The sequence below is a fragment of the Ictalurus furcatus genome, chromosome 24 (assembly GCF_023375685.1).
Source record: "Ictalurus furcatus strain D&B chromosome 24, Billie_1.0, whole genome shotgun sequence".
Classification (NCBI taxonomy): domain Eukaryota; kingdom Metazoa; phylum Chordata; class Actinopteri; order Siluriformes; family Ictaluridae; genus Ictalurus; species Ictalurus furcatus.
This window is the reverse complement of record NC_071278.1, coordinates 14,793,912-14,821,446: the sequence shown is the minus strand read 5'-3', so window position 1 is coordinate 14,821,446 and position 27,535 is coordinate 14,793,912. Positions and strand designations below refer to the sequence as shown.

Here is a 27,535-nt window from a genome sequence, read left to right as displayed (position 1 = left end):
TGTGTTTACGCATACTGTGTCGGTCCGATGGCAACTAAAATGACATTTTACTGTGTGTCTCCAGTGCAGTTCTAAGTTGGATTGAACTACAAAAAGAACAGATTTGGTAAGCTTTATCTCACACTGGCCTCATCATAAGACTTTTATTATTTAGTGCCATAGCTACAAATTTAGATTTGAAATATATGGTAATGTATTTGAAATTTCTTCCATTAGACTTCCATTATAAGTTTGTTTCCATTATAAGTAAACAAGATTTTTGGTCTCAGTACAGAGAAATGTCAAAATTCTTGTAAACACCCATATGCTCGAGATGAAGTATATGTAGAGATTAGGTTTACAACATGCTGGCATATTCCTTTAATACTGCTTTTGGTTGATTTATTAGTGTCCATCTGAAGGGCATCTAATCACTTAAAATGCTGGCAATGTTCTGTAAATATATGCTGAGCAGATTGCTAAAACACTATAAAAGCCTCCTTGTGCATCTTTGAGATAACAGAGCATTGCATAAATCAACCATGCTATAAATGGCAGGCATGCAGGAGAAAGCCACATCACATTTTCTGCCATTTTTAATTATATACTTTAGTTGTGGAAGGCTAGACTTCATAATCAGGATTGAGCCACTGACTGTGCTTTCTCCTTTGGGGTGGTAGTGCTAATTTGAGCACTGAAAGAAAAAAAAAAAAAAAACACATTTATTCAGGGGACAAGAGTGTAACTGGGGAGGAAAAACTAGCTATTTTATGATTGCATTATGTCATTATGCCAGCATAAACAAATCTCTGATTGCATGTCAGGGAGGATATTGTGTGATGTTCCAAGACTAAGAGAAGAATAGAAATACAAAAACAAAATCAACTGGACTAACTCACTAGATATATTTAGCCTATAATTTGCACCGCTTTCAAGTCTGGCACCAAAGCCTCAATATAGAACCCACTAATCCTGCAGCATCCTTTATCGCTCTCATTGTGTCTGCCACTTCTTCTTCATGCACCACAGTACATGTTTAACATTTTAAGGGTTTTTTTTTAATCCACAGATTGAACAGCACTACTGTTGTCTGATGAGTGTTTTGCTTCTAGTCTTATCTCTGTTCATCGCTCGTTTGTGTCAACATCTCCATAACCACTAAACACCAAAGTGCTGATATAATCGATAAAGATTTTCCATTTGTCTCTCAGTGATTTTGAGTCTGTATATTCTTAGCAGGTTATTCATAGCAGGGGAGGATAAATCATAAGCTCAGGCTACAGATTTATTCATCAGTTTTTCATTTAAAGTTCCACAGTAGACCAACAGGTTCAGTAGGCTGTTAATACTGTATAACATCAGCACCATTGTTTGCTTCACTCTTCCAAAGAGGTGAATCCCACCTCTTGCTGAACTATGTACACAAATTGAGGATGTGGTCTGGCTGTTGGTTAAGAACTATTTTTACTAGGCATATTAATTAGCTTGGATGGATGCCAGAATCAGGAATATGCAGGGATGTGAAGACTGAGGAAACTGAGAAAAATACAGTACAGTGTAGGGCTGTGCCATATTGTATTGCCCAAGATATATCGGTACAATTCCTATGTAATTGTTGACTTGTTTATGCACCGCAACGTGGGAATCTCACATGTAGAACAAGAACAAGCATGACAGAAGGTGGCGTTCCAACCCTAGAGGAGGAAGAATTAATCTCCAAAAAAGGAGCTTCCTCTGTAATATGGAAATGGTTCAGATACAGAAAATCAGATATGGTAAATGGTCTGCACTTATATAGCGCTTTTATCCAAAGCACTTTCACTGGTTCTCATTCACCCATTCACACACACACACGCACGCACCAATGGTAGCAGAGCTGCCATGCAAGGCGCTAACTTGCCATTGGGAGCAGCTTGGGGTTCAGCGTCTTGTCCAAGGACACTTCGGCATTTGGAGTCATGTGGGCCGGGAATCGAACCGCCAACCCTACGATTAGTGGACAACCCACTCTACCACCTGAGCCTTAGCCGCCCCCAGTGTGAATCAAACGTCAGTGATTCACCCTAATTTAAATTTGTGAATAAAATTCATATTCTATTTTTTAGCCTACTTAATTGGTAGAGAGAGTATTTGATGATGGTTAGGATTAAGTTTGACTTTTTTGGATCAATCTTTGTGTTTGCACAGCTTTCAAGACTCTATACTGATGTGACTTGTGGCCTAAAAGATAGGGTTGGATGGTATTACTTTCACATTTATATCATTACTGCAAAAAATACAACCCATGAAATATCATGATATCATTTCGATATACCGTGCACTAGAAAACGGATATATTACTCAAATGCTAGCACAACATGCAGTCACCCCGCATTTAAACATGTCATCAAGCAAAATGAAAACACTAGCCTCTCTCACATAATATCATTACTTGTAACAAGAGAGCAGCACAGTTCATACCTGAAATGTTAGCCAAAGACTGTCTGCCTTTGTGCCAAGGCCACAAACAGAATATACTTCATCAGCAGAGACATTATCAGGAAAAGATAAAGCCTATGGATATATAAAGCCAACCCTCCTAGGAATTCAAGTATTTTCTTATTTTTTATATTCTGTATGAACATAATACATTTACTCACATAAGTTTGAGTTAAATTGTGTTAGTTTGGCCATTTTTAGCCAAGGCAAGCACAACATGGGACTGAGCAAGTACACTGGAGCTTTCACTTGGCCAGTCGGGTTAGCCAATAAAGCTCTGAGCTTTGTCCACCCCTGCATAGATAGAAAGTGTATGTTGTAGATAAACCGAAGCATCCTAACATGCTGCTTTTATACTTCTTTTAGATCAATTTCTTAGTCCTGTCATACTATAGGAGTCCGCATTCTCTGTAGTCTATGTCATCGTGTGATACTGGATATTCAACATGATTTGTTAAATCATGCAGGCTTTCACAAACAAAATCATAAATCTACTTGCGTGGTATTTAAAAGTCTGCCACTTTGGCGATGCACATGGCAATACTGTCCAGACACAATAAAATTGAAAGAGAGAGAAAGTGATTGTAAAGCTTTAAATGGTATAAGAAATTCCTTCCGTGGTGGTTGAATGTTTGTCCCATGCAGATTTAGACATGTAGCAGTCTAAGAAAGACTTTAATTCAGGGATAAGTATAGCCACATAAAGACCAAAGCAAGCTATTGTGGACAGGCTATGGTTCTTTTAGTGTGTGACTTTGCTTTTGCACACTAGCAGGTTGCATTTCCTTGATTTTATGTCTATGCTTTTTTGTTTATATCATATTTTACTTAGGGTCTTTTTAATATTTAGAGAGGACTTGTACTCAACCCCAAAGACACAAACAATGCATTCTACTATCAATCAGTAACTAACTGTTACAATTATGAAACCATTACAGTTGAGCCTTATAGCATTGTAGGCATAAAATTAATACACATACACACAGGAACACACACACACACACACACCCACACACACACATTCATTACATGACAGGCCAATGCTTCCTCTTTTATAAGTGAAGTGTTTTACTAATGACCAATGATGGTGACTAGAGGTCAACCGATTAGTCGGTTCTGCCGATTAATTGGCACTGATAACTGATTGCTGGAACTATCGGTTATTGGCAAAAAATCAACACCGATTGCGTCTTTTTCCTGTCGGCTAAGAAGAGTCCGCTGTCACTGTAAAGTATGAGAGCGGCCTCTAGAGGCGAAATAAAAACTATTTACTTTAATAGCCTATTTATTAATAGTTAATATATAATAATATTGATATATTTATTATTTACATTATGTTTATTAAAATCATACAGCACACTTTATGGTACAGTCAGAACTATTTATTTTTGTAATAAACTTCAGCAGTATTTTACGTTGAGTGTAACGTTTTCATTCAGTATGAATTTCAAGAACTATCAGTTGATTAATCAGTTATCGCTAGGAACTGCCCGACTTAGTTATCAGTATCGGTAAAATCCACTATCGGTCGACCTCTAATGGTGACATCATTCTTGGTTCCACAAAAATAAAAATAAAAAAGCCATTTGTTAACAACAAATAAGGTGATCTGGATGCCAAACATGAGCTTTATTTTTTATGTCTTTTTCCTGGACATAGAGGGAGGGCTTAGCCCTGTTAGCCCATATATACCAACCGGCCCTGCGGTACCAAAGGAACAGTGGTATGGAAAACAAGACTATTTTAATCCTACAAAAATGAAGACTGTTAGTCTTTCCCCAGGGCCCTTTAAGTCCTTTTTAAACTTTCACCCTACTCAGACAAGACATTAAGCTTGTCATTTCTTCGAGACATCTGGGTAGTTAGTCTGAGACTTACAATTAAATACCAAGCTCAGAGCTATGCAGCCATTAAGACCCTGTAATTGTGAGGTGACCTGCTCTGTGGAACAAAGTTAAATCTGGATTCAACAAATCATAGCTTTATGGTTCTTCTGACACTAGTTAATGGTGTGCTTCAGCTTCCGAAGCTGAATTAGAAGCTTTAGTCAGAGTAATGGGTGTGAACCTCTCACAGTACAATAAAACACACAAGGAGAGTAAGTGAAGAAGCTCAACTCTTGGCATGATACCATACCCTGTCTACTGCCATATCAATCTGCAAACAAATGAAAGTCTGTTGTTCAAAACGGCATTAAACCCGAGTAATTAAAATTACAACAAATATTACAATTACTTTTAGAGCTTGCCAGCTAATAATTTTTAGAGCTTAACAACATCCCATATATATCACCAGCAATTTGGAAACACAGTAATAATGCTTCTGATGTAATGCTTTTACTTACCAGTTCATACCTTGGGTTTACTATGCTGAATATTTCCTCCTGTATGACAGAATTAGGTAAAAATGAAAACGACAAAAGCAGCATCAGCTGTCTGATAATAATATAAATAAAACAAACTCAAATGCTTACAGATATGCTTTATTTGTGAATTGCAGATCTGACTAACTGGATAAAGCTAGAATATTAATGATTAATTACGTTTTATGTTTACAAAAACTTCCAGGCAATCAGGCAGTTATACCAAGTCAACCAAGTCTGGAATAAAAGTAGTTTGGACATAAAAATAAATAAATAAATACATACATACATAAAAAATGTAAAATGCTGCATGTGCTATAAAATTCTCTCCATTTCTGTATCTCTGAGAGTAAAAAAATATCTCTCATGTGCCCCATGAGCTCTTGGCAAAATATTTTGAAGCAGAGGAAAATTAAATTCACCCATTTATGCTAATGAGAAACAGAACCACTGTCTCCAGCTTGTGTGTGAGTATGTGTTGGTGTATGATCTTCCCTTGCTAACATCGATGCTAGATATCTTCATGGCAAACTCATCATTACCCCTTTAAATGAACTGGTTTGCCTTTTTTTTTTTTTTTATCTGTAACACAATAACATCTTGAGTCTGTTCACTAAAACGTGAGCAAAACAGATTTTTAAATAAAATAAAAGATCTCATTTCACCCCCAACTTGTACAGATTGTTCTAATGGGGGAAATTATCATATCAAATTATCATCATGCGAATGGTCTTGATGACTGGCAGTACTGGGTGTCCCTGGTTGATATGTAGTCCACTCAATGTAGGTTGCTTGACACAGAGAGCACTGACTGTGCTGAATAATATTTTACCGAACTACATTTGCACTTCACTCTGTAGCAGGGCACAAAAATAAACCTGACTGAATGCATCGGATTTATCAGTGCTTTAGATCACATAGCATGACATACAACCTTGTTTCAGGGTCAGGTTCAATCCTAGGCCTTTGGCGTCTGCAAAGTTTTCTTCCTCCCTCTCAAAAAAACCATGACTGTAAATGAATTGGCTACTCAACATTTGATGACTTCGATTTAGCATCTCCTGACCACAGGCACAATTTTCTGTTCACTTTTGGTGCAAATCTCAACGGTAGATATAGTGTTTTATTTACACAATAGCTGAGTAGTTTATCAAAAAAAAAACCTAGGATGGATTCAATTAAACTATTATTAGATGTTGGTGTGTGTGTGTGTGTGTGTGTGTGTGTGTGTTCCAGGACTATTCCTGCTTTACATCTAATGTTTCCCAGAATAAAGCCTTTACTAAAGATAAAATGACTGAATCAATCTAATTTGCTGCTAAAACGTCCCTCACTCCTTTATTAAGCTACTGATTGTTTAAAGTTGGGAACTGAAGCTTTTCTACATTTTCCTTGTTGAGGCTTTTAGATCCTGAACTCATCATTTTGACATTCACAGGTAAGCAGGGTGAGTTCGTGATGCTGAGAAACTTGCAACATGCAGGTTCTGCTTTAAGGAGTCAGCAAAGCTAATGACATGAGACGTGTGAAAATGTGAAAAGCAAATGACCCTTAACATCTGAATTTCCCTTAGTCACCTCTCACCCATTTATACAGCACTAAATCAAGAGGTTTACAGTAATGCTGTGCTTTGCTCGAGCTACAGAGGGCAAGGGGTCTCGTGTTGGATTACATTTCATAAATGAAATATATATTTTATATTTTCATGGTGGGGACGTTTAAAAAAGGAACTCTGCTTTGTCAGGGTGAGGGGATGATTCAAATGGGTATAAATGCACAAATGATCATGAATTGGTGCTCGTCTTGTCTCCTGGAGTCTAATATCTTAACTCAATTTGTGCCTAATGGAGGAAAGGAAGCGGCTGCTCTGGGCGCCATTACAGCCAGGCACAGAGGGCTTTGTATTAGAAACCTTCTGCTCTAGCTAAGCACTCATTCTCTTTGCTTCATCCAAAAAGATCCAGCTGATATTTCTAAATATCATTTCAAAAACAGGTGGTTTCCATTAGGTTAATATACGTGTATTTATAGTTTTTACCTAGCATTACTGTTGAATCCTTGAATTTGATTGGTCAGGAGGTAGGAATTAATTTTCTATAACCGCAGTTCTGAGAGCAGTGCCAGCTGTAATTCAAATCACAAGTTTACATTAATGTGGTCATTCTAATACGTTATCGTTTCTATAGGAACAAATAATTCACTGGGACTTGTATGGTGGACGCTCAACATACTCTAAGCCTAATAATAAACGGTAAAAACATGTGCTGTCTCCAGTGTCAGCTATATTTTTTAATAAATAAGAAATTGTTACTGTTACTGTTGTAAAGCAGGAATAAAACACACACATGACTGCATCACTGATTATTTTCCTATAACAGCATACCCTGTCGTGTTTTATTCTTTAATATTAGTCGCTGCTTAGTGTGATAACTCACCCTTCTCTGTTAAACTGGAACATTATAGAAATAAACCCAACCCCAAGGCCACTGATAATGCTCTGTAAGGCTTATGAATGCTACAGCACTGGAAATCACAACCCATCATTAAGTTTTATTTATTATTGAGTTCTTATAGTTATTAGCTTATTAGACTGGTCACTTGAGTTAAATAGGTTTAATCCAAGCTTTAATAACTGACAAACAAGTAGGCCTTTAAAAATAATGTCAACAGAAAGGCTGAATGAATAGATTTTTATGGGGAATATTATTATACATATTTGAATAATGAGACTAATATTAAAATAGCTTGTACCATAAATCAGAGGAGTGCAGAGGGGGTCCACGGGTCATTTTAGAATATACAGTATAGAAGAAGTTATAGAAGAAGTTATATAGAAGGATGTGGAGGATGTGGTCTGAAAGTTATATAGAAAATGTAAAATCTCTATCTCGTGTAGTTTCTTCAGTTTACACAAAAAGCTCAAAATGAATAAATCATTCAAAGTAACTCAATGTATCTACTGTACATCACACTAGAGATTCATTTGACTAACTTAATGTACATGGCTGTCAATGCAGAAAATACATATAGAACAATACAATATTGTAACTAATAGGCTACTTCACAATATGAAGTAACAGATGGGAACTAATAAATTTGACATAGTATTTTTGCACAAGTATGGGGTTTGGGATGCAGTAAGCACAGATAAACTCAACTACCTTATGAGTGAAAAGGGCCTGGAGCAGTAAATAAATCTGTGCATATTTTTTTCCTCAAACAATTTTGTGTGGAATATGAATTTTTCACCAGTCCTCCGACTGCAATCCTTATACTCCTCATATGAGTTTTTATACTCAGGAAAAGCTTCTTTTTTTTCAGGACAGCGTTGCTAAACCAGTTCAGTATGATTGCACATTTTTTCATGACTTTAGATTTATAAAATTGGCTAATGTATCTGTGTAATATACTGCAATACTGGAGGTCTATGAATATTAATGACTAGTGAGTAGTCTCAATTAAAATACATAGAGTTCTGAAAATACTGTGAAATCAAGAAGCAGAAAAAAGCATGACAGTTTATTAAAAATATATTGGCATTTTCAGAGTAAAATCACTTTCAGTGTGTTTTTATGGACATTTAGGAATAATTCAATTCAATAATTCACAGGAATAACACCCCCCCCCCCCCCCCCCTTTTCTGTAATAAATGTTTTGTATTCAGTGGTCAGTTTGGCACTTGTTTAAAATGAAGGCAATTATTATGTATTGTTTTTCTTTTTCAATAACCAACCATGGATGAGCTCCTAAACTGCTTTTACAGAACATAACCTGACTTTTTTAATAGTGGATAATAAATATCTGTCCCAGCACTGGCCTGAACCTTCTCCCTCCTCTATGCTCAATTCTTAATCTTCTATATTTGCACTGACTAACCAGAGTATTAAAGTATCTCACACACTGCAAACTCTGTCTTTATTCAAGTTAATACATAAGGACACAAGGGAGAGATTAAAAATGTTATCATTAACAGCCATGAACCTTATCTGGAAAAATGTTAACAAAAACATGCTATTATATTGAATAGGTCCAGGTCAAGGCCAGTCTCGTTACCAAGCAGCACAAGAAATGGACAGGGTGTGAAAAGGAACAAATGTTTGTCGCTCCTAAACGCAAAGTTACCAGACAAAAATGAGTCATGTTTTCTCTACACCCCATAATGATCATTGTTTATCTTACAACTTTGCAGCATGTCTGCACTTTGTGAACACATCCAGTAGAAAGCGAGGACACTTGTTCACCCTGAGCCATCCACTGTCCTCAGGCATCCAGGAAGTTAACTCACAAAATGAAAGAGGTTGTAAGAAGTGAAGAGGTGAAAACATGTGAAGAGGGCTGTCTGAAAATCAAATGCTAATTATAAACAAGTTTTCTTGCTATCTTTTAGAGCTGCAGTAAGTTGGGCATGTTTTCCTTTTTTTGTATTGTAGAATAAAGTTCATTAAGATGCTTGAGTGAATAAGCCTCTTTGACTCCTTTGTTATATATTAGCCTTCTTTATTTGGATCATTAGTCATATCCTGTTAAAACCTAACTTCAGTGACTTATTGTGAGGATCCTAGAGTTTTCTAAGGGTGGGTTTATCACAGGTGGGAAAATACCAAATGTGTTTTCATCGGTGTGGGGAAGTGGTGATCTTAAACATTCATTAAAAGGGATCGTCAATTGTAAAACACATTAACTAGCAGGCTTTCTGTGTCTTGAGTGCATTTCCATGGCTAAGTGTAGGCTTCCATCCAGCTGGTTGCTCAGTGAGCATTTCTCACAGTCAGTGTCTGACTGGCCGTTTTGTGTCAGACATTTAACAGTATTAAACATGTTTAATAAGACATTTTGAAGAATAAGTCCATGAAAGAGTGAGATTAAGACCTCAGTAGAGCATTGCATCGTGTTTTGACATTTGTTGTTCTAGTCATATGCTTTTAGACTGGAAAGAAATAAGGTCAGAATAATTACAAACAGCAGGTTCTCAGTTGGAGTCACACTAAATCTTATGACTGCGCACTTGGAGAGAAGATGTCGTTATAGGGGTTTTAATACTCAGTGAAATATTAAACACTGAATATTATAGCGCTAACCAGAGAGATTTTCAGGAGGATTTTCAGCAAGTGAAATTCCTGAATTTGGATTGTGAGGAATGCCATAAAGTGGACCACACACATGCACGCTGACCCTGGTATTTAATCAGATTGGTCTCTAATCAGAAAGTCTCTCTCTCGCTCTCTCGCTCTCTCTCTCTCTCAGTTTGTCAAGCGCTGTAACTCTGGCAGTATTTTGGGTATACTGAATACTGCATTTGTAATGAAATAAAATCAATGAAAGAAAGTGCCTTTACTTAAGATTGGCTTTTAAAACATGCCATAGCTTAACGTACTTTAAGTGCTTGGAAACATCCCTTGTGGTGTCCCACTATGGTAATGCATATGGGTGCCCATATCACCTATAAAACCTTGCAATAAGGACTTGCTTTTATAAGCAATAGCACTTAAGGACTGAGCAATAAGAACTAGTTTCTTGCCTTAATGGTTTACTCAGAACTGTTTTAGATGTGCATGTGCCACATACACTGTTCAGTAAAGACTTAAATTGTTTTCCTTGGCATGTTCAAGCAAATGTAGAGATGTGTTACACATAAGTCAGTTTTTAATTAGAAGTCATTTGTATAAGATAATATTTAATCTCAATGATGATCTTTTATAATGGCTTATTTCAGCGCTGGCACATCATCTTTATCCTAGCCAAAAAAAAAAAAAAAAAAAAGACAAATAAATCCATCTGCTTTGTGTCCTCATATTTCAGTCAGGCTTCCTGGTAAAAGGCAGTATAATCCTCCCCCATATGCATTCAAGGTCTCCTCTCTCTGCATACTGAGTATAAGGATGAGTCAAAGATAATAGGAAAGGGTTTACATTAAGTCTTTAGTTAAACTAATAAATCAGCATTAATACACTATAAGTGTTAACAAGGTATTTAAGACATGTTTTATTTTTGTTTAATTAGTAACTAAATAAATACATCATAATCATCTAATGTTTATTTCATCCATGGCTAAGGACATATTAATGTCTGGTCTGTGAAATACAGAAAAGCAGTCAATGAATTAATTATAAGTCAGATAATTAATGCATTATGGTAAAATGCTGTATGGTAAAATAAATATTAGTTATTTCAGATGATCGAACATGAATAAATACTAGCGTTATTTTTGCTATAATTACTTATTGTTAGTTAATTTCTTAATTTCATGATGCATTAATGTTAAATAAATCCATAAATAATGATAAAATGTCAGCAGACCAGTCATGACCTTGAAAAAGGTTAACACTTATTCAACCTCTGATAAAGGCCAATCATTCGCTTAACCATGTAGAATGTGATGTCATTACAAGCAATTGAACCATTTTACATGTTCTGTTTTCTGAAGCATGGACAGCAAGAACCCGAGGATGTACATACTGACATGACCTTCTGCTGTGTGATGTGTCCAGCCATGTGTGAGGTGTCAGACCTCTCTCTGATTGAGGATCAACTATGCAGAGCTCAAAGACACACAGGGGACACATCTATACCCTACAGCCCCTGGCATTAAATAGAGCTTATTATTATTGCAAGCCTAATAAATAGTGTTTTGTTGAGTGTAGTTGAAAGGTCAGACTTTTCCCTTAAATAAGCAGTACATAGGGTGGAAACTGAATGGTGCAAACACAGGAAACACCCCACGAGTTTCCACACACGGCTCTTTACACACAATTATCTCTAAGCATTGAAACAGACCTTAATGCATTACTACTTGTTTTCTCATAATGAGATATTTAGTACAAAACATCATTGTTGTGACATGTTCTGTAAAAACAGTGAGTTCTTTTAGAAAGTAAAGTATATGAAAGAATAAAGCTACAACCCCAATTCCAAAAAAGTTGGGACGCTGTGTTAAATGTCAATAAAAACAGAATGCAATGATTTGCAGATCTCATAAACCCATATGTTATTTCCAACAGAACACAGAAAACATATCAAATGTTTAAACTGAGGAAATGTACCATATTAAGAAAGAAATAAGGTAATTTTGAATTTGATGGCCGCCACACGTATCAAAAAAGTTGGTACGGGGCAACAAAAGGCTGGAAAAGTAAGTATTACTAAAAAGAAACAGCTGGAGTAACATTTTGCAACTAATTAGGTTAATTAGCAATAGGTCAGTAACATGATTGGGTATATAAAGAGTATCTTAGAGGCAGAGACGTTTTGAGACGTGTTGAGGCCATCAAATTCAAAATGACCTCATTTTTTTCTATAAAATGGTAGAATTACTCAGTTTAAACATTTGATATGTTTTCTATGTTCTATTGTGAATACCATATGGGTTTATGAGGTTTTCAAATCATTGCATTCTGTTTTTATTTACATTTTCAACAGCGTCCCAACTTTTTTGGAATTGTGGTTGTAACAAGTTACAGCTGAGGCTTGGAATATTCTCACACATGCTTCAAAGCATTCTTAAAAACAAAACATAATAAAAAGACAGTAATAAAAAGTGTTTTTGTATGTATAAACTGGAGTGCTGGTCATGTGATTTTGCTATTGCTATTTTTTTTAAATTTGATTTCCTGTTTAGAGGAGGCTCTCAGCTCTCAGCTCTCGAGATTCAAAATAGTAGACCTACTGTCTTACACACAAACCACCTTGTAAATAAGCCTAATTAAGTGACATAGCTAAAGAGAACAAGCAGGGCCTTTGATAGCAACACAATAGTGTGAGTAGCCTGAAAGTTCTGCTAAGCATGAACCTGTTTATTGGCTTATATTGAGCTATAGGAGAGATAGTCTAAGCAATGGACACTGGGCGGGTTTAAAGAAAAACACACCCACACGTGTCCCAGACTTACTCGCATAGGAATAATAACAGAATTCATGATTAGACTATCGAGTAGTTTAATCTCATGCATCGTGATGCCTTAGAATACCTTTGTGGTACTGCTGATGTTGTCTTACCTTTGTAGAGCTGACTAAGAATGTGTAAGCAAATGAAAAACAGCATACGTTGCAGATAGTGCGCACAAAAGTCTAGGAGCCTCTGCATATTGTATAGTAACAGTAAAACCTGACTACTTTAGGTTTCTAAAGCATTAACAACAGTCATGACTTGTTTTAGACTAATTTAAGGTCAGATTGGCATTGGGTGAGCCCCCCCCCGCGCTTTCATGGATGCCAACACTGTGGTGAAAGTGACATTCAGTTATTATTATTGTTATAAGGAGTAATAGTAGTTTGATCATTTGATGTACCGTCATGTGATGAGACTTTTAGTTTTTCAATATTCCTTGAATTCCATTAAGTTTCATTTCTGGATGTATTTGTTATGTTTTAAAATAATTTGGTAATGAATTAAAAGGGGGTCCCTGTGTGGAGTTTAAGATTGGGATCAGACTTCATTTTGGACAAAACTGGTAGCCTTACATTACGTTACCTTATCTTATCTTATCTTATCTTAACCAAAAATACATGTTATCTCTATGATAACAGAAGATAAGAAGTCAATAATATGCCCCAAAACAAACACTTTCCAGTTTGTTCCTACCTGGTTTTAACTTGTCCACATGTCCAATATTCCAGAAAGCCTTAACTTTACTTGGGTGGTGGTTGGTGATAAAATTGGCCTTTGCCTTCTTTTTGCTGATGGGGTTCCCCATGACAGTACTGAAGTCTCCCAAGAGTACTAGATTCCCAAAGTGTACAGAACATCAGCCACATCTGGAGCCTCCTACTCCTTTAGTTCCTCATTTCTGTTCCTGATGACTCTCTACTCCAGCTGCAGATGCAGGACAGTGCGGTCACACTATGTGCAGTGCCAGCAATCCAGGCTGCTTGTGTGCATGGTGTGTGTGAACACCACCCTCTCTTCCTTGTTTAGAATGCACTCCTTTCAGTGGTGATCAGTTACGGATCGCTCTAGTGAGGAAGGAGGGATTGTATCCAGCCCTTTCTGGCCCTACCCACCCCTGATAACACACACACACAAACACACACACACACACAGCACTCTTCTTTCAGTCTAGCTTAACCAGAATTTAGAGAAAGACCAGAGTAATCACATGTGTTCAAGGATGATCCTCTGTCCTATCATTTTGTTATGACTAAGCTTATCTGTGCCTGATCTTATCTGTTATAACTCCAGCATGTTCCTGTCCCTCTCAGCTTATATCCATTTATTCTCTGTTCACTAGAACATTGTTGTTGTTGTTTTTTTTTTTTTGGATCTTGTATTTCCTTAATCTATCTTTATTACCATTCTTTTGTATGGCTAACCCCCCCCTCTCTCTCTCTCTCCATCCATCTCTCTCTCTCTCTCTCTCTCTCTCTCTCTCTCTCTCTCTCTCCATATCCGTTTCTGTGGTCAGGTAATCTAATATGCTTTTCAGCATATTGTTAGCCAATGCTTTTGTGTGGTGCTGTTTCACATGAACATCCCAGATCTGTCAGCTAGGGGTGCTCTTTTTTTTTATCAGTAGTGCACGGCCACCAGTTGTAATAAAATGTTACCTGAGGAAATAGTCCTTTAACAAATAAACATGTCCACGTGCACCTCTTCTCAACACATTCCACCTGAATGGAAAAACTATACCGATCCAAATGGTGCATACAGTATTTTAAATAAAGAGCAGTTAACGTTGCAGTAATGTGGGCATAATGATATTATCCTTGACAGTAAATTGATATGTGATTTAATATTACTAATCCTATTGTGCCTACTAATCCAATATATACACAGCATGGTTAAGACCTTGTACCATATTTGAGACTGAAGCAGCCATACGATGTTTTGAACTTTTCCAAATTGTGTAATGTTATGGAATGGAAATGCACTTATTTGGGATTCTATGATTCATGAATAAGCACGAAACAGCCCATGATATTGAAGTAAGGACAAATCTATATATTTGCAAAATTATTTACAAATAAATATAAAGTTTGTTTTGCATAAATAAGTAATCGGTTGCTGTGAAACCCCTAAATTATTTTTTGTTCAAAACCATTTGCCATTTGATGTAAAATAATTGAAAGAATTCGACCTACTAGTGATTAAAGTGTCACATGTCTCAATATACATACGTCTCTTCCTGGAAGGCCCCAGAGTTTGTTCGAGAACATCAAAATTCAGTGACTGGGTAAGGAGGACATTAGTCAGAGAAGCAACCTAGTTCTGGGTTGTTACACTACAAAATGTGGGAAAGTTCGGTGGTGAACACTTATGCATGGCACCGTGTACATAATTTCAACAAGGAGGATGAATTTGGCTGGAAAAGTCAGTGTGACATTCTGAACATCAGTAATATCAATTCATTTAGCACAGGATATTACTTCTGCACTTTATTGGTACACGTAATATTTCTCACTAACACTCTGATCAAATACACTTCTGTCCTTCCAATTCTTTATCAAGCACGCAATTTATTGTTACACTTGAACCTCAGATATCAGTACAAATATAGCTTAAATAACATTTACGATAGGGTGACTTTCTTAAATAGACATTAGATAAATAAATATGTGGAAATGAGTTGTATTAGCACACATGTACTCTGACAGCAAGTTACTGAATATATAGCTTTTAGATGTCGGCCATTGTAAGCTAATGTCTTATTTAAATCCAGGTAAAATTCTTCCACGTTCTAACTAATGCTTAACACCAACACACACGGTGAACGCTACTGAAATACTGCCTCTTACAGCTAAGTGCAATTACACTGTATATCCTAAACTAGCTGTAATTCTGCAAATCTCTGTACTGATGTGACCTGCATAATATTTACACCTGATTGTCCTGTACATGTGGTGCAATTGTATATACTGATCTTTATTTGCACTTTTCCTAGCTTTTTATTTCTTGTATTTCATGTTTATTGTTTTAGTTTCAGTCAGCATTAATGGATCAAATGCCAAATTCATTGTCAAGTCAAATTCCTTGAAAATAAATTTTCAAAAATTTTACTTTACCAATAAACTTTTTCTAGATTCTGATGTTTATATTCCACGATTAAAGCCATGGCTATGTGACCTTATTCAATAGGATCAGATTGTGTTTTTTTGTTGGTTTGTTTCTTTTTTTTAACAATTTATGGCACCTGCACATACAGTATGACTTCTGGATACTCTTCCACACACAAAAAGAAAAAACCCCTCACCACCACACTCACAAGATGTTCCAGTAATACCAAATAAGCTCTTAGTCTTTCCAAAGTGAACAATCTTAGAAAAGGCTTGTGCTGATGATTAGTTGATTTTATCACTACTGCAGTGATGGAGTGTCTCACGCTGATGCATGGACGTGCACGTGACATTATTGATTAAGAAACTGAAAGCCTGTGGGTCATTTCAGGGCAGGGGTTTATTTGCAGTAAAGACAGATATTGGTCTTAAAAACACAGAACATTTGGATCTGAGAAGGAAAATGAGAAAGAAGCAATCAGGCTTGTAACATAAATGCAACCTAAATGCTGCCCATTTCTGAGTTTACAATACATTATATCCAGAAGGCCAGCCTTCTTCAGTCCTATCATTGCTCCACTGCGGGCCTGCTTCATTAAATTCTCTCCCCACTATTGATTTCTTTCCTGCCTGGAAAATGCACGTTGGTATTTTAGTTGGCTTGTGATCTGAAGAAGTGGATATTGCATGACAAAGATATAATGCCCTGAGGGGTGCATGGTGCTTTACTTAGAATACCTTCTGGATCTACGTTATGAAGGCTAACTGCTGGCTTTAAAATGCAGCCAGATATCTAAATTTCACCCAGGAGTGTATGCTGTGTGTGTTTTATGGGGACTTTTTTATTACACCTCTAAAGACTATGCATAATTGTTGAGGGAGCTGATGAGAAATTGAAAATGAAAATTTAAAAGGGATCCATCCATCCATCCATCCATTTTCTATACCACTTATCCTTCAGGGTCACTGGGAACCTGGAGACTATCTCAGGGAGCATCGGGCACAAGGAGGGGTATACCAAGGCAGGGTGCCAATACAGCGGAGGGCACAGTCACATACACATACACAGACACTTTGGACATGCCGATCAGCCTTCCATGCATGTCTTTGGACTGGGGGAGGAAACCAGAGTACCCGGAGGAAACTCTGCATACACAGGGCTGCGGCAGGAATCGAACCCCCAACCCTGGAGGTGTGAGGTGTAAATCATTGCTTTATACAATTACAGAGTTTAGACACTCGCAGAAACAGCAGTCTGAGGTGGAATGGAGCAGTCACAGTTATCATTCTTTTGTAAATGCATAAAAAGCAGCACTTCTGTTGGTTATGACAGATAATGAATCTATTATTTAACCAGACTAGCTAATTATCCTGTCGCAATGATATAAGTGGACGAATGACTTTTCGAACAAATAGCAAAATTTTCACCCATATCTACGCTAACCCTAGCTCACTACTCTACTACTTTAATCCTGTTATCCAGAAGGCTATTAAAATACCTGAACACAGCCTGAGCCAGTGTAAGTTTAATGCCAGGAAGAGATGGTCCATGGAGAGCAAGTGAGGAAAATAAGCTGTGAACAAGTAGTTTCTGTCTTCCTGGCATAGTTGGACTTGACTGATGAAGTGCTTTGGTTCACACTGCCCTCTTCTGGTTGAGACACACACACAGCTTGGCAGAGATATCTAAAATCACAGAATGCTTTCTGCTTTCTGGAGCATCAAACTAGGCAGAAATCTTCATACAACATTTAAGTAAATTAGATGTTTTCTCGCCCTCAGATCCGCTACTGTGTTAAATGGGCTGGAAATCTGCCGTGCTGGAATGTGGGTCGAAACGCAGCTGGAACCGAAACGAAATTCCATCCAGCTGCATTCCAGCAGGTTCAGAGACTGGCAGGCTCTCAGAGCACTCACCTGGTGCCAGCATGCACCTCTCCATGCCTTCCTTCAGAGGTTCTGAGATAATGGTTTGTTTTTCAGCTAGTTTTATTGCTCCTCGCTGTGTTATTCATGACCAGTGACATTTGTGACTAGCTAAAAGAAGCAGGAACTGATAAGTAACATTCCTGAATGCAAGTTTGCATTCTTCTGGCTTGATGCCAGTAGCATGATTATTATTTTTTTAATCCTTTGTGTCCATTTTGTCCTGTCTCCATTCCTGGCATGACTAGGTCTACGCTATGAGCAGCACAGGTAGGGGAGTCTCAAGGTTAATGTGATATGATACGTCATGAGCCATTAATGGCAAGGCATTCAGCATTCAGTATGATTTAATCACACAGCTGGTCAGGTGGAATGACAGGAGAAAGTGAATATAAAGTGAGTGAAAAGAATGTACTGTTTGTGAATGTAAAAAAAATTGCAAACATTATTTGATATGACCAACACCTGCCTTTCAAAAAGTCATCTATTCTGTTAAGTACAGTTTTGCCCAGTTTTTATGAGGAAATCAGTTTATAGGTCCTTCCAAGCAGCTTGGGTATGCTTTCTTTACCAGCATGTTAAAAAGTTCTGTGTATCATTGGTTTATTTAAAAAATAAATGTTTGGAAATCAAATAACCTGTATTTTTTTCCCCACTGAAGCATTATTAGCTCATGGTAGTAGACTTGCTACAGACATTTGTCTGTTCTGCTTCTGTTAGATGCTTAACCAGCACACTACGGTACAGACCATTCTGTTGTTAAATTTCATTACTTTGTCTATAAGTTGGTATGTTGGAATCACCATCGAATGTCACTTTTTATATGCAAGTTATAAAAGTTTGTCTACAATTCTGTTGCTATGGCCCTAAATGAAACATTGAATAAATAGTTCATTGCACATTTTTCAAGGCCATGACAATGCTGCTCTGTCTTATCCACAGACCTCTGGCCCTGTGCCCATTTTATTAACAGCCACTGTGTTTCAGATGACTGAGATAGCAGAGTAGCAGGACGAGACTAAAATAAATGGGAGAGAAAAAAAAAGTAAGTGTGTGATGGAGGGTGGTTTTGAGGTAACACACTGGCTGCTATGACAACAGGAAGGGAGTTTATTGTCTCTGTGGTGATCTCTGTTATTGTTGGTCACAAGGGTCTGGTCTGGTGGCCTGGTCTAAAAGTATGTGTGTGTGTGTGTGTGTGTGTCATATAATTATGGGTGTATCCAGCATGACCCTGTCTGAGGTCACTGAGCCTGTGACCTTGTCAGCTTGGTGTAATACATGTTCCACATCACTGTGATTATCCCCTGCAATGCTGAACTATTCCAGTCTGTTCACACTGTTACCTCCTCTGTCTCACCGGACTAACATCACAGCTTACAGTCGCTGTACCTCAAACACCAGGCCAGCATTCAGCTGATAGATTAAAGCCACATAAAATCTGACTACAAAAGGATTACCCACTCAGTTTTTCCCACTGTTGACATTAAAAGAGGTGTGCACGAGCCCTGACTCCTAGTTTCCACTAGAGGTTTATAGTAAAAAGAAGACTTAATGGCTTCCTGAGTAATTGTGGAGTGAGTCATAGCACTTACAGACAACAGTCAAGTTGATTTGCCAGGCAAGTGGCAGAAAGAAGCAAACTAAGAGAGGTCAGGTGAAGTAAATAGTAAGAGTGGATGTGTCATCAGGTGTATTAATTACTGACAGTTACGTAACAAAAGCCCCACACACAGAGTGAGACACATGAGATGATCATGATGTGCTGGAGTTGCACTCCAAAGCTTACACAGCAAACATACATGTTTATCACTCCAACTTTCAAATAAGTCTGTGTTATTGTAAAACTCCAAGAAAGACAGAAAGAAAGCAAACAGGGTACACTTTTTATACTTAAAAGGAACAATTATTTTCTCTCTATCTTTCAGCCTCATTGGGTTATTTTTTGTAGCTTGTTTTCCTATTTTTCTCACATTGCTCCTTCTTGTAACTATATGCCTTTCCTATTAGTTTCGCTGTAGTTACTGAAAATGTATTTAGTAGGTACTGAGTAATAGGCTTTAAGATAAATGACTGAATGATAAGTCAGAAGTGGTGGTCCACCAGCAGTCCTGGGATTTGATTGCACCTAGCTCGAAACCGTAAGCCTTTAATGCATAGTGTCCACACTTATAGACAGTCCATTTAGGCTGATATTTAGGCAAGAATAAGATGTAAATCACTTGAGACCATTACTGTAATTTAGTATAAATCATTATTATCTCGGTTGCTCTCAAGAGTATATACTATTCTCGGACTGTCTACACAAAATCCAAAATTAAATACAAAATAACTATCAACATGAAATATTTTAGACCTGAATGACATCAATCTTTTTATAAACACACTAAAGGTATAAAGTTGAATCCTTTTTTACTCATGATATTCCTATACATTACTATACATTCGTAGACAATCCATTTACTTTTTAATATAAGTGATAGTTTTAAATAACATCTTGGGGAGTTTTTCCTCGCCACCGTCGCCACCGGCTTGCTCAATTGAGATAAATTCACACATTTAAAATCTGGATTCCATGTTTATATGTTTCTGTAAAGCTGCTTAGAGATAATGTCCACTGTAAAAAGTTGATTGTAAAAATTGTCCATTGTAAAAATTGAATTGAATTTTAATTAAAATAGTTTTTGCATGGAACAGTTAAGCACTAAGCCAAAACATCCGCTTACAGACTTTGGGGCAATGATAAAATGATTGTTCCATATATTTAACCTGTGTAATATATTATTCTACACATAAAGTACATTCAAAACCAGTTTTTCAGTGCTTAAACACTAGGCCTGAAAAGCTTCATAAATAAATGTTAACACTTTCCACACACTTTCTACAACAATTTTAACATTGTATCCATCAGCAACACATTATGTTCTTTGCAGAGTTCTTTCTCTGAGTTCTCCGAGTCTTTCATCTCCTGCACGCACTTACATATTTGTTTTCAGTGACGTATTGTGAGCATCTATATCACTGTCACTAGACATCATTAAACATTCAGCTGTGTGTTTTTCCAGAGTAATTATCAAGCGGTCACATTTCACCCCTCCTCCCCCTCGATTTGAGCACGGATCTCCTCCCTATAGTGATGTTCCCATAACTGATAACAAACAGACATTACATTTGCTTGTAACAAAAGCCATTAACACCTTTCCGCTTGGCTCCATTTGACACTTTCAATACACAGATGACGCATGAAGCTTATCATCAATCCTACTTGGATGAAAAAAAAAGGCTTCATTACATTCCACATCTCGAGCTACAGTCCCTACAACAACCAATATGGATATCCAAAGGACCTGTGGGGATGGGTGTGGGTGTATGTGTGTGTAACATGTCCTAACCTGGACAGAGACTGAGGGAATCCTGCACACAGTGATCTCACCCCTTAAAAAGCCTCTGGACTGGATATAGCCCCTTGAGGCAAGGGAAGGGGTGGACAGAGACCAAGCACAATGAAACAAGGCTGACGCAATGGTTTAGTGCTGCACTATCAAGCACACAGCCCATAGATGTGTTTGCATTTGCCTGAATCAGGACAGCACTGTGGGTTCTCAGGATCGAGAGAGGTCCAACAAAGCATGTCTGCTTACGCTGTGAGAAAAATAAATACCATACTGGACAACAGAAAGTCCATATTATTTAGAATTAGTTGACAGTCTGGCTGTTACCAGTCTATAGATGGTTCGTTGATTGGTTGTAGAGTGTCTACACTGGATGATTCACATTTATGGCATTTGGCAGACACCCGTATCCAGAGCGACTTACATTTCTCTAATTTATACAACTGAACATTAGAGGGTTAAGGGCCTTGCTCAAGGACCCATCAGTGGCAGCTTGGCAGTGCTGGGATTTGAACTCACGACCATCTGATCAGTCGTCCGACCTCTTACCCACTGAGCTACCACTGACCCCTAAAAACAAAGTTTTACCAACTTTACTGCTGTGGCTTTTATTGAGCACTTTCCTTTCCTTATCTTGAAAGTGCAAGCTTGTCAACTGTATTAGCAACCTAAACCATATTAGACCTCACACCAAAGTTCAAAGAACATAGTAATGTGCAGTGGGGTAAACAATATAGCATAATAAGCAGTAATGAATAGCTGAATTGGCTAACTGTATGCATGTGTAATTCTACCTCCCTGTAATTCTGCAGTTCAGGAGTTATACTGTCTGTGAGAACAGAGAGGAAGAAAAGAAAGAGACAGAAAAAGAAAGAGAGGGTGTGCTCTTTTTTTAAAAAAAAAAAGGCATTTAATAAGGAATTCATTCTCTCATCTCTTTAGATCAATACAGCACTGTGTCTTTAATCTCCCTCCTCTCTCGCATGGCCCTGTCGACATTCTGGCTCACACTGCCTGCTCTCTATTGCATGCCGGAATCAAATTTTTCATCCTGAATAGAAGATAGGAATCCAATATAAGTAGTTAAACTCAAAAACCTAATGCATCCAATATGATCTTATACTCATGGAGAGCATCCAGGTAAACCTTCAAGCATTCTTTGTCCATTCCATGGACAATGTTTCATTATATTCGAATAGCACAGTAATTTTATAATGTATTTATTTTTTCAAACAGCTATACAGTATATTTCACCCAAAAGAAAAAAAACAAAAAAAAAAACAGTTTGCCACTGATCTGGTTAGTCCACCAACTCACCAAGCAGGTTTTTAAGATAGACTATAGAAGATGAACTCTGAGGTCTCACACATTGTGTCACCACTGGCTGAAATACGGACTTTGCACACTTCAAATCAACAATGTTCTTTAAACTGACATAACAACGCTCTGAAATAAGACTGAGCCAAGTGAGCAACCAGACCACAAACAAACCACATATCTTCATATGCGTATAATATTTTTCTCAAAATTAAAAAGCAAAATGCCTTCGGCATTGCCATACCATACCAGGGCCTGAGAAGATATATATGAAGTGGATAAATGAAACCACTATGAAGTTTAAACATCAGAAACATCTGAAATGTGACTTACCTTTGGAAACGTCATGATCGTCAGCATCCTGTCTGGTGGTAGTACACTCTCCAGTCCAATCTCCCAACCTCCCTGACCGACTTTGACCATTACTGACAAGCCTCTTTGGTTTACTGCCTTTAAACCAGCTGAAAGTCCGACTCAGAGATGAGCCACGCTTCTTCCTGCTCTTTGTTATTTTATTCTGCAGGGCCAGCATCTCCATGATGTCCTTGGGCACCAGATCCCCTGTGGAGCTGCTCCTGGACATCCTCACCTGTCACTTACTCCAATCCCGTCACCTATTATAGCAGTCGCATTGGTGGAAAAAAAGGAAAATGATCCTTGATTTTTAATCATCTGTAATCATCTGTAAGGGTGTAGTCAGTGATTTTGACAGAAGGTATCTGTTCAAAACACAACCCTCCCGTCACATGCACATGCTACACCTGCTGCCTAGGCTAAAATGCCTGAATGCAAGGATTTTTCTACATCTTTATGGTTAACAGATTAACAGGACAGTCAAGACAAACACGAGGAAGGAGTGGTAAGGGACCAAAAATTCAGGAATGTGGTCAATCCTGACTTGTGGCTAGCTTGCTCAAGCAATAATATCAAATCCAAAGTTAGTGCTCTGTGTCGTGTCTGTGTTTCGACACGGAAGGAGGAACGTGTGAAAGAGACTGAGGGACAAGCATTTTGTCCATGGCTCACATGCAGTTCAGTTTAGCCAGTATTTCCAGTATGTGCAAAATGTAGCCTCAGCAACATTGTCATCCTTAGGGGGAAAATGCCTTCTCACTAATCCTCTTAATCTTATTCATGTCATGAAAACTGGGGGGGGGACACAAAATGGGAGAAAGTAAGGGACAAAAAATGCAGGAAAAAAACCTTCATTTCCCCCTCCCTGTCAGAGGTATGTAGTAGAAAACTCCTAGCTTTGCCACAAGCACGTTATTTTTTGCAGGAGTGTGCCTGTGGCAAAAATCTCTCAGAGCTGAAGGATGCAGCTTTTAGAGTCTTTGCAATATGCAATTGTGTGCATCACAGAAGCAGAAGATGAGAGCTGCTCAAATGAGAAACACACTCCTGAATACACCCACCAGTACAAAACAATCATCCCGAAACCCACCTTTAAACACGCAAACTTGTGTTCACAAGCTTAAATACAGTCAGAATGATATACTACAGACTCTATATGTTTTAAACTAAGGACCTTTTCTACTCTAGCACAAATAGTTCACACTTACATGCTGGTTGACATGAATACATACATATTACCTACATACAAGAACACTTCCGAGGGGATCTTCCCTTCTTTTCTTGTCTGCCTTGTTCTCTCCGTCTCGTCGGAGCTGTGCTGTGCTGTTATTCAGCTCTTTTGGGGTGACTGAAGCTCCATGCTGGTCAGTCCTCCCCCTTCTGACTGCTCCAGCTCCAGGACTGCACTGGCCTCTATTCAAGTTCGCAAAGAGGAACTGCAAACTCACATGTGTATTCCAGCCAGTGCTGTTTCACAATGACAGACTGCCTCCCTGTCTCACACGCTCCCTCCTCTCTCTCTCTCTCTGTCTTTCTCTCATACCCACGCACACCCCTCTCTGCCTTTCTCACTGCTCTCAGACAGAGCTTTTCTGTTGTTCCCCCTTGTTTTCTGGTAGTCTCATGTCTTGTATTTCTTCACTCTTCCTTTCTAGGGCTTGCTCAGGTTTCTCAGGTAGTTGCCTGTTGTACCATCAGCTGACGTCTGGTTAGCATCTGTTTATAATTAACTTTATGTAGCATTTCTGTTTTAGCAACAGACATCTGGATAAAGGAATGATGGAAAAACCAAGAGGATCATACATCCCTCCTTCAGCAGGAAAAATACGTACTTCAATCTTCATTTCTGTGAATGACAGTCAGACTTCAACAGGTGAAATATGAGCTGCCACTTTTCACTTCACGTGACAAACCATGATCTAACAATCTACTTATCTCACAGTCACACACAAACTCAAGGAGTGGTCAAAAACAGAAAGTGTCTCCTTGTCTTATAAAGACACATGTGTTTATATTTATTAACTTAATTAAAAAAGCACTTCATGTGTGTTTGATTTGGACGTTAATTCTTTCATTTTTAATTACAAAAATACCTCAAAGGAATATTTCCTAGAACTTCCTGACTGCAACATTGCATGAATTGGCTATTTTCTGCTGTTTCACAGTGGAGTGAAGCTATAAAGCAGAAACTAAGAATAACGCAGGCGAATGATGGCACACCACATTGGAGTCAGTGATGGGGAAATGGAGCAGGGCTCATCTGGTTTCAATAGGGTTATGATGGTGTAGAGCTGAGCTTGCCACTACAATCTGAGAGGGCCATAAGCTCAATGCTCGCTCTCACATTGTGTACCTGCTCATATTATAAATGGTGTGGGGTTTATGTACAGAGCAGTACAGTTTGTAAACCCATGTCCACAAGAACTTTTTGTATTTGTCAAAAGCACATTCTTATGTGTTGCTGGTGTGCACAGGCAGCTGGTATAGATGGACTAGCAGGGCTTTTAAAGACAGAAATACAGCAATGTAGGTAAGCATTAATTTTATAGTATCCATATCAGATTATTTGCTTTTAACAAATGTCTCAATAATGACCCAAGGCTGGGGCTGATTTCTTTTTCTATATAGTAGATTAATTTGTGTCAGGTGATTACACCTGATTATCAATCCCCCCAATAAAAAAAGAATAATTAATGGGCGACAGATTGCATCATCATCATCATCATCATTGCCGTGCACTGGTGTGCGCTGTCTATCAACACACCGTTCTCATTTAAACGTATTACAGTGGTGCGTTTTTGGATAGCAAAATATAGGACAGGAGATTTTGGATTTAAAATAACTGTGCGGTTACAGTTCTAGGGTCCTGGGTTCAAACCTGAGTTTGGGCAAGTGTCTGTGCATGATCTCCTTGTGTCCATGTGGGTTTTCTCCAGGTTCTCCAGTTTCCTCTCTCCTCCCAAAGACATGCTAGTAGGTGGCTTGCCCCAAGATGTGAATGTGTTCGCATGTGCCATGCAATGGCCTGGTGTGCCATCCAGGTTGTATTCCTGCCTCACACCCAGTGTTCTTGGGATAGGCTCTGGATTAATCATGACCCTGATCAGGATGTGAGTGGGAGTGAGTGAGTGAAGTGGTTAAAGGTGGGATATGTGGAGAAAAGAAGAGAAACTCTGGTCTCTGAAGCACCTTAGGCTCTAAACGGGAGAAAAAGCAAATCATGTGGGCCATCAACATCCAACCAATCACCGAAGGTATCTCTCTTCCCTGTCAATTCCCAAACATCCCCCTCTTGCACTAGTTTTCAGGCATTTTACCCTAGGATGGTTAGTTGGGGGAGTGGCTTCGGAGGGGACACTGAAGGGAGGGACTTCGTTTGTTTCGATTTTTAAGACTCTAAACAGCTAGCTTCAGCTAACTTCTTCCAAAATTGTTTATTACACCTTTAAACTGTGACATATCAACAGAGTTTGTGTCTTAGAAGGCAATGTGTTGATACTTACAAAAATATCTACGAGGAAATGATTTGAGATGTGTTTTGATGACATACAGTATGCTGCCTTCGAAACGGATGAGTGTTAATGGTTGCTAGCCCCAGAAGATAGATGAAATACCACGGGGAAACAATCGAATAAATATTCTGTGACCACACCTACTATTTATCAACAGAAATAAAACCTTATGTCACAAACACCTTATTTATATGACCACAAACTGCTTCCGTTCTGTGTATTTTGCTACCATTTTTGGTTGCTGCACTCAAGTTGACACACAGGATTATGGGATATTATATTGCTGCATATAAAACTGGTCATGAGAAGGCATCTCAGAAGGTAGCATTCTATGCAAACATTCAATTCAGACATTAACCCAATCCTTTCTTTATTCTGTCTACCAGCATTTCTTTTTTGTTTTGTGTTCTACTTTTTCCTACGCTGTGTTTTGGATACAACCTCAAGCTGTTTCTTGGGCTTGGGTAGCTCATTACTTCATGGATATAAGAGTTAAGAAAACGTCTATGGTTGTCTTTAAATGTGGCATTGCATCTGGTATGTTACTTTTCTCCGTCTTCAGAATGAAGACTAAATATAACGATGGAATAAGGATGAAAACATTTTGTTAACCAGAATGCAAGACTCCATTCATGCTGATATTGAAAATGAGTCCATTAATGAATCCTTCCATACTGTTTTGTAATTTTCACCAAAATATAGATGCTCACTGCTCAAATCATGCAAGCATCACTTCCATCATTCTAGAAAATAGAACCAAACATTGCAACACAATTTAAGCTTTATATTAAAATCGCAAGGTTCCACCATTATATTAAAGGGGAAAGTTTGGAAAATGGATCCATCAGTTCCAAAATGGCAGCAAAAAAACAACAACAAAAAAAACCCCCCCAAACAAACAAACAAAAAAACCTTTGCATAGTGCTTGATTTGTTTTGGTGGATTCTTCAGATATATTCAGATGTATTAGGTTCAAATATTTGCTCTCATCCTAAGCACTAGTAATTAATCTTACAGTGATTTAACTGTCCTCTGTACATTCTTTCTGCACGTATAGCAGCTATAATTTTAGACATTACAGCTGAATTACTGCAACCCTCTAATGCTGGGTGCTGACCTGGTATTTCTTCACTGAACATAACCATGTTGGAGGTATTGGTTAATGTATTTTCTCTCATGTGAGTCAGTGAAAATTTAACTAGATTTAAAGCTAAACACAGATAAGGGAGT

General features: G+C 38.0%; 1 protein-coding gene across 4 annotated transcripts in view; it reads right to left on the bottom strand.

The window, feature by feature from the left end:
• The window catches only part of kiaa1522 (KIAA1522 ortholog), a 41,089-nt gene extending 16,499 nt beyond the window's left edge, over window positions 1-24,590 (bottom strand). Inside the window, exons 1-2 of one of the 4 annotated variants that reach the window (XM_053612569.1) lie at window positions 24,026-24,590; window positions 22,773-23,053 (exon numbers count right to left, since the gene is read on the bottom strand). In XM_053612569.1, the coding sequence (XP_053468544.1) occupies window positions 22,773-23,022 (250 nt within the window). In that variant the 5' untranslated portion in view covers window positions 23,023-23,053; window positions 24,026-24,590. The remainder of the gene's footprint in view (window positions 1-22,772; window positions 23,054-24,025) is intronic. The other 3 variants (XM_053612570.1, XM_053612567.1, XM_053612571.1) reach the window with 3 other exon arrangements.
• Between the last annotated feature and the right edge of the window lie 2,945 nt (window positions 24,591-27,535).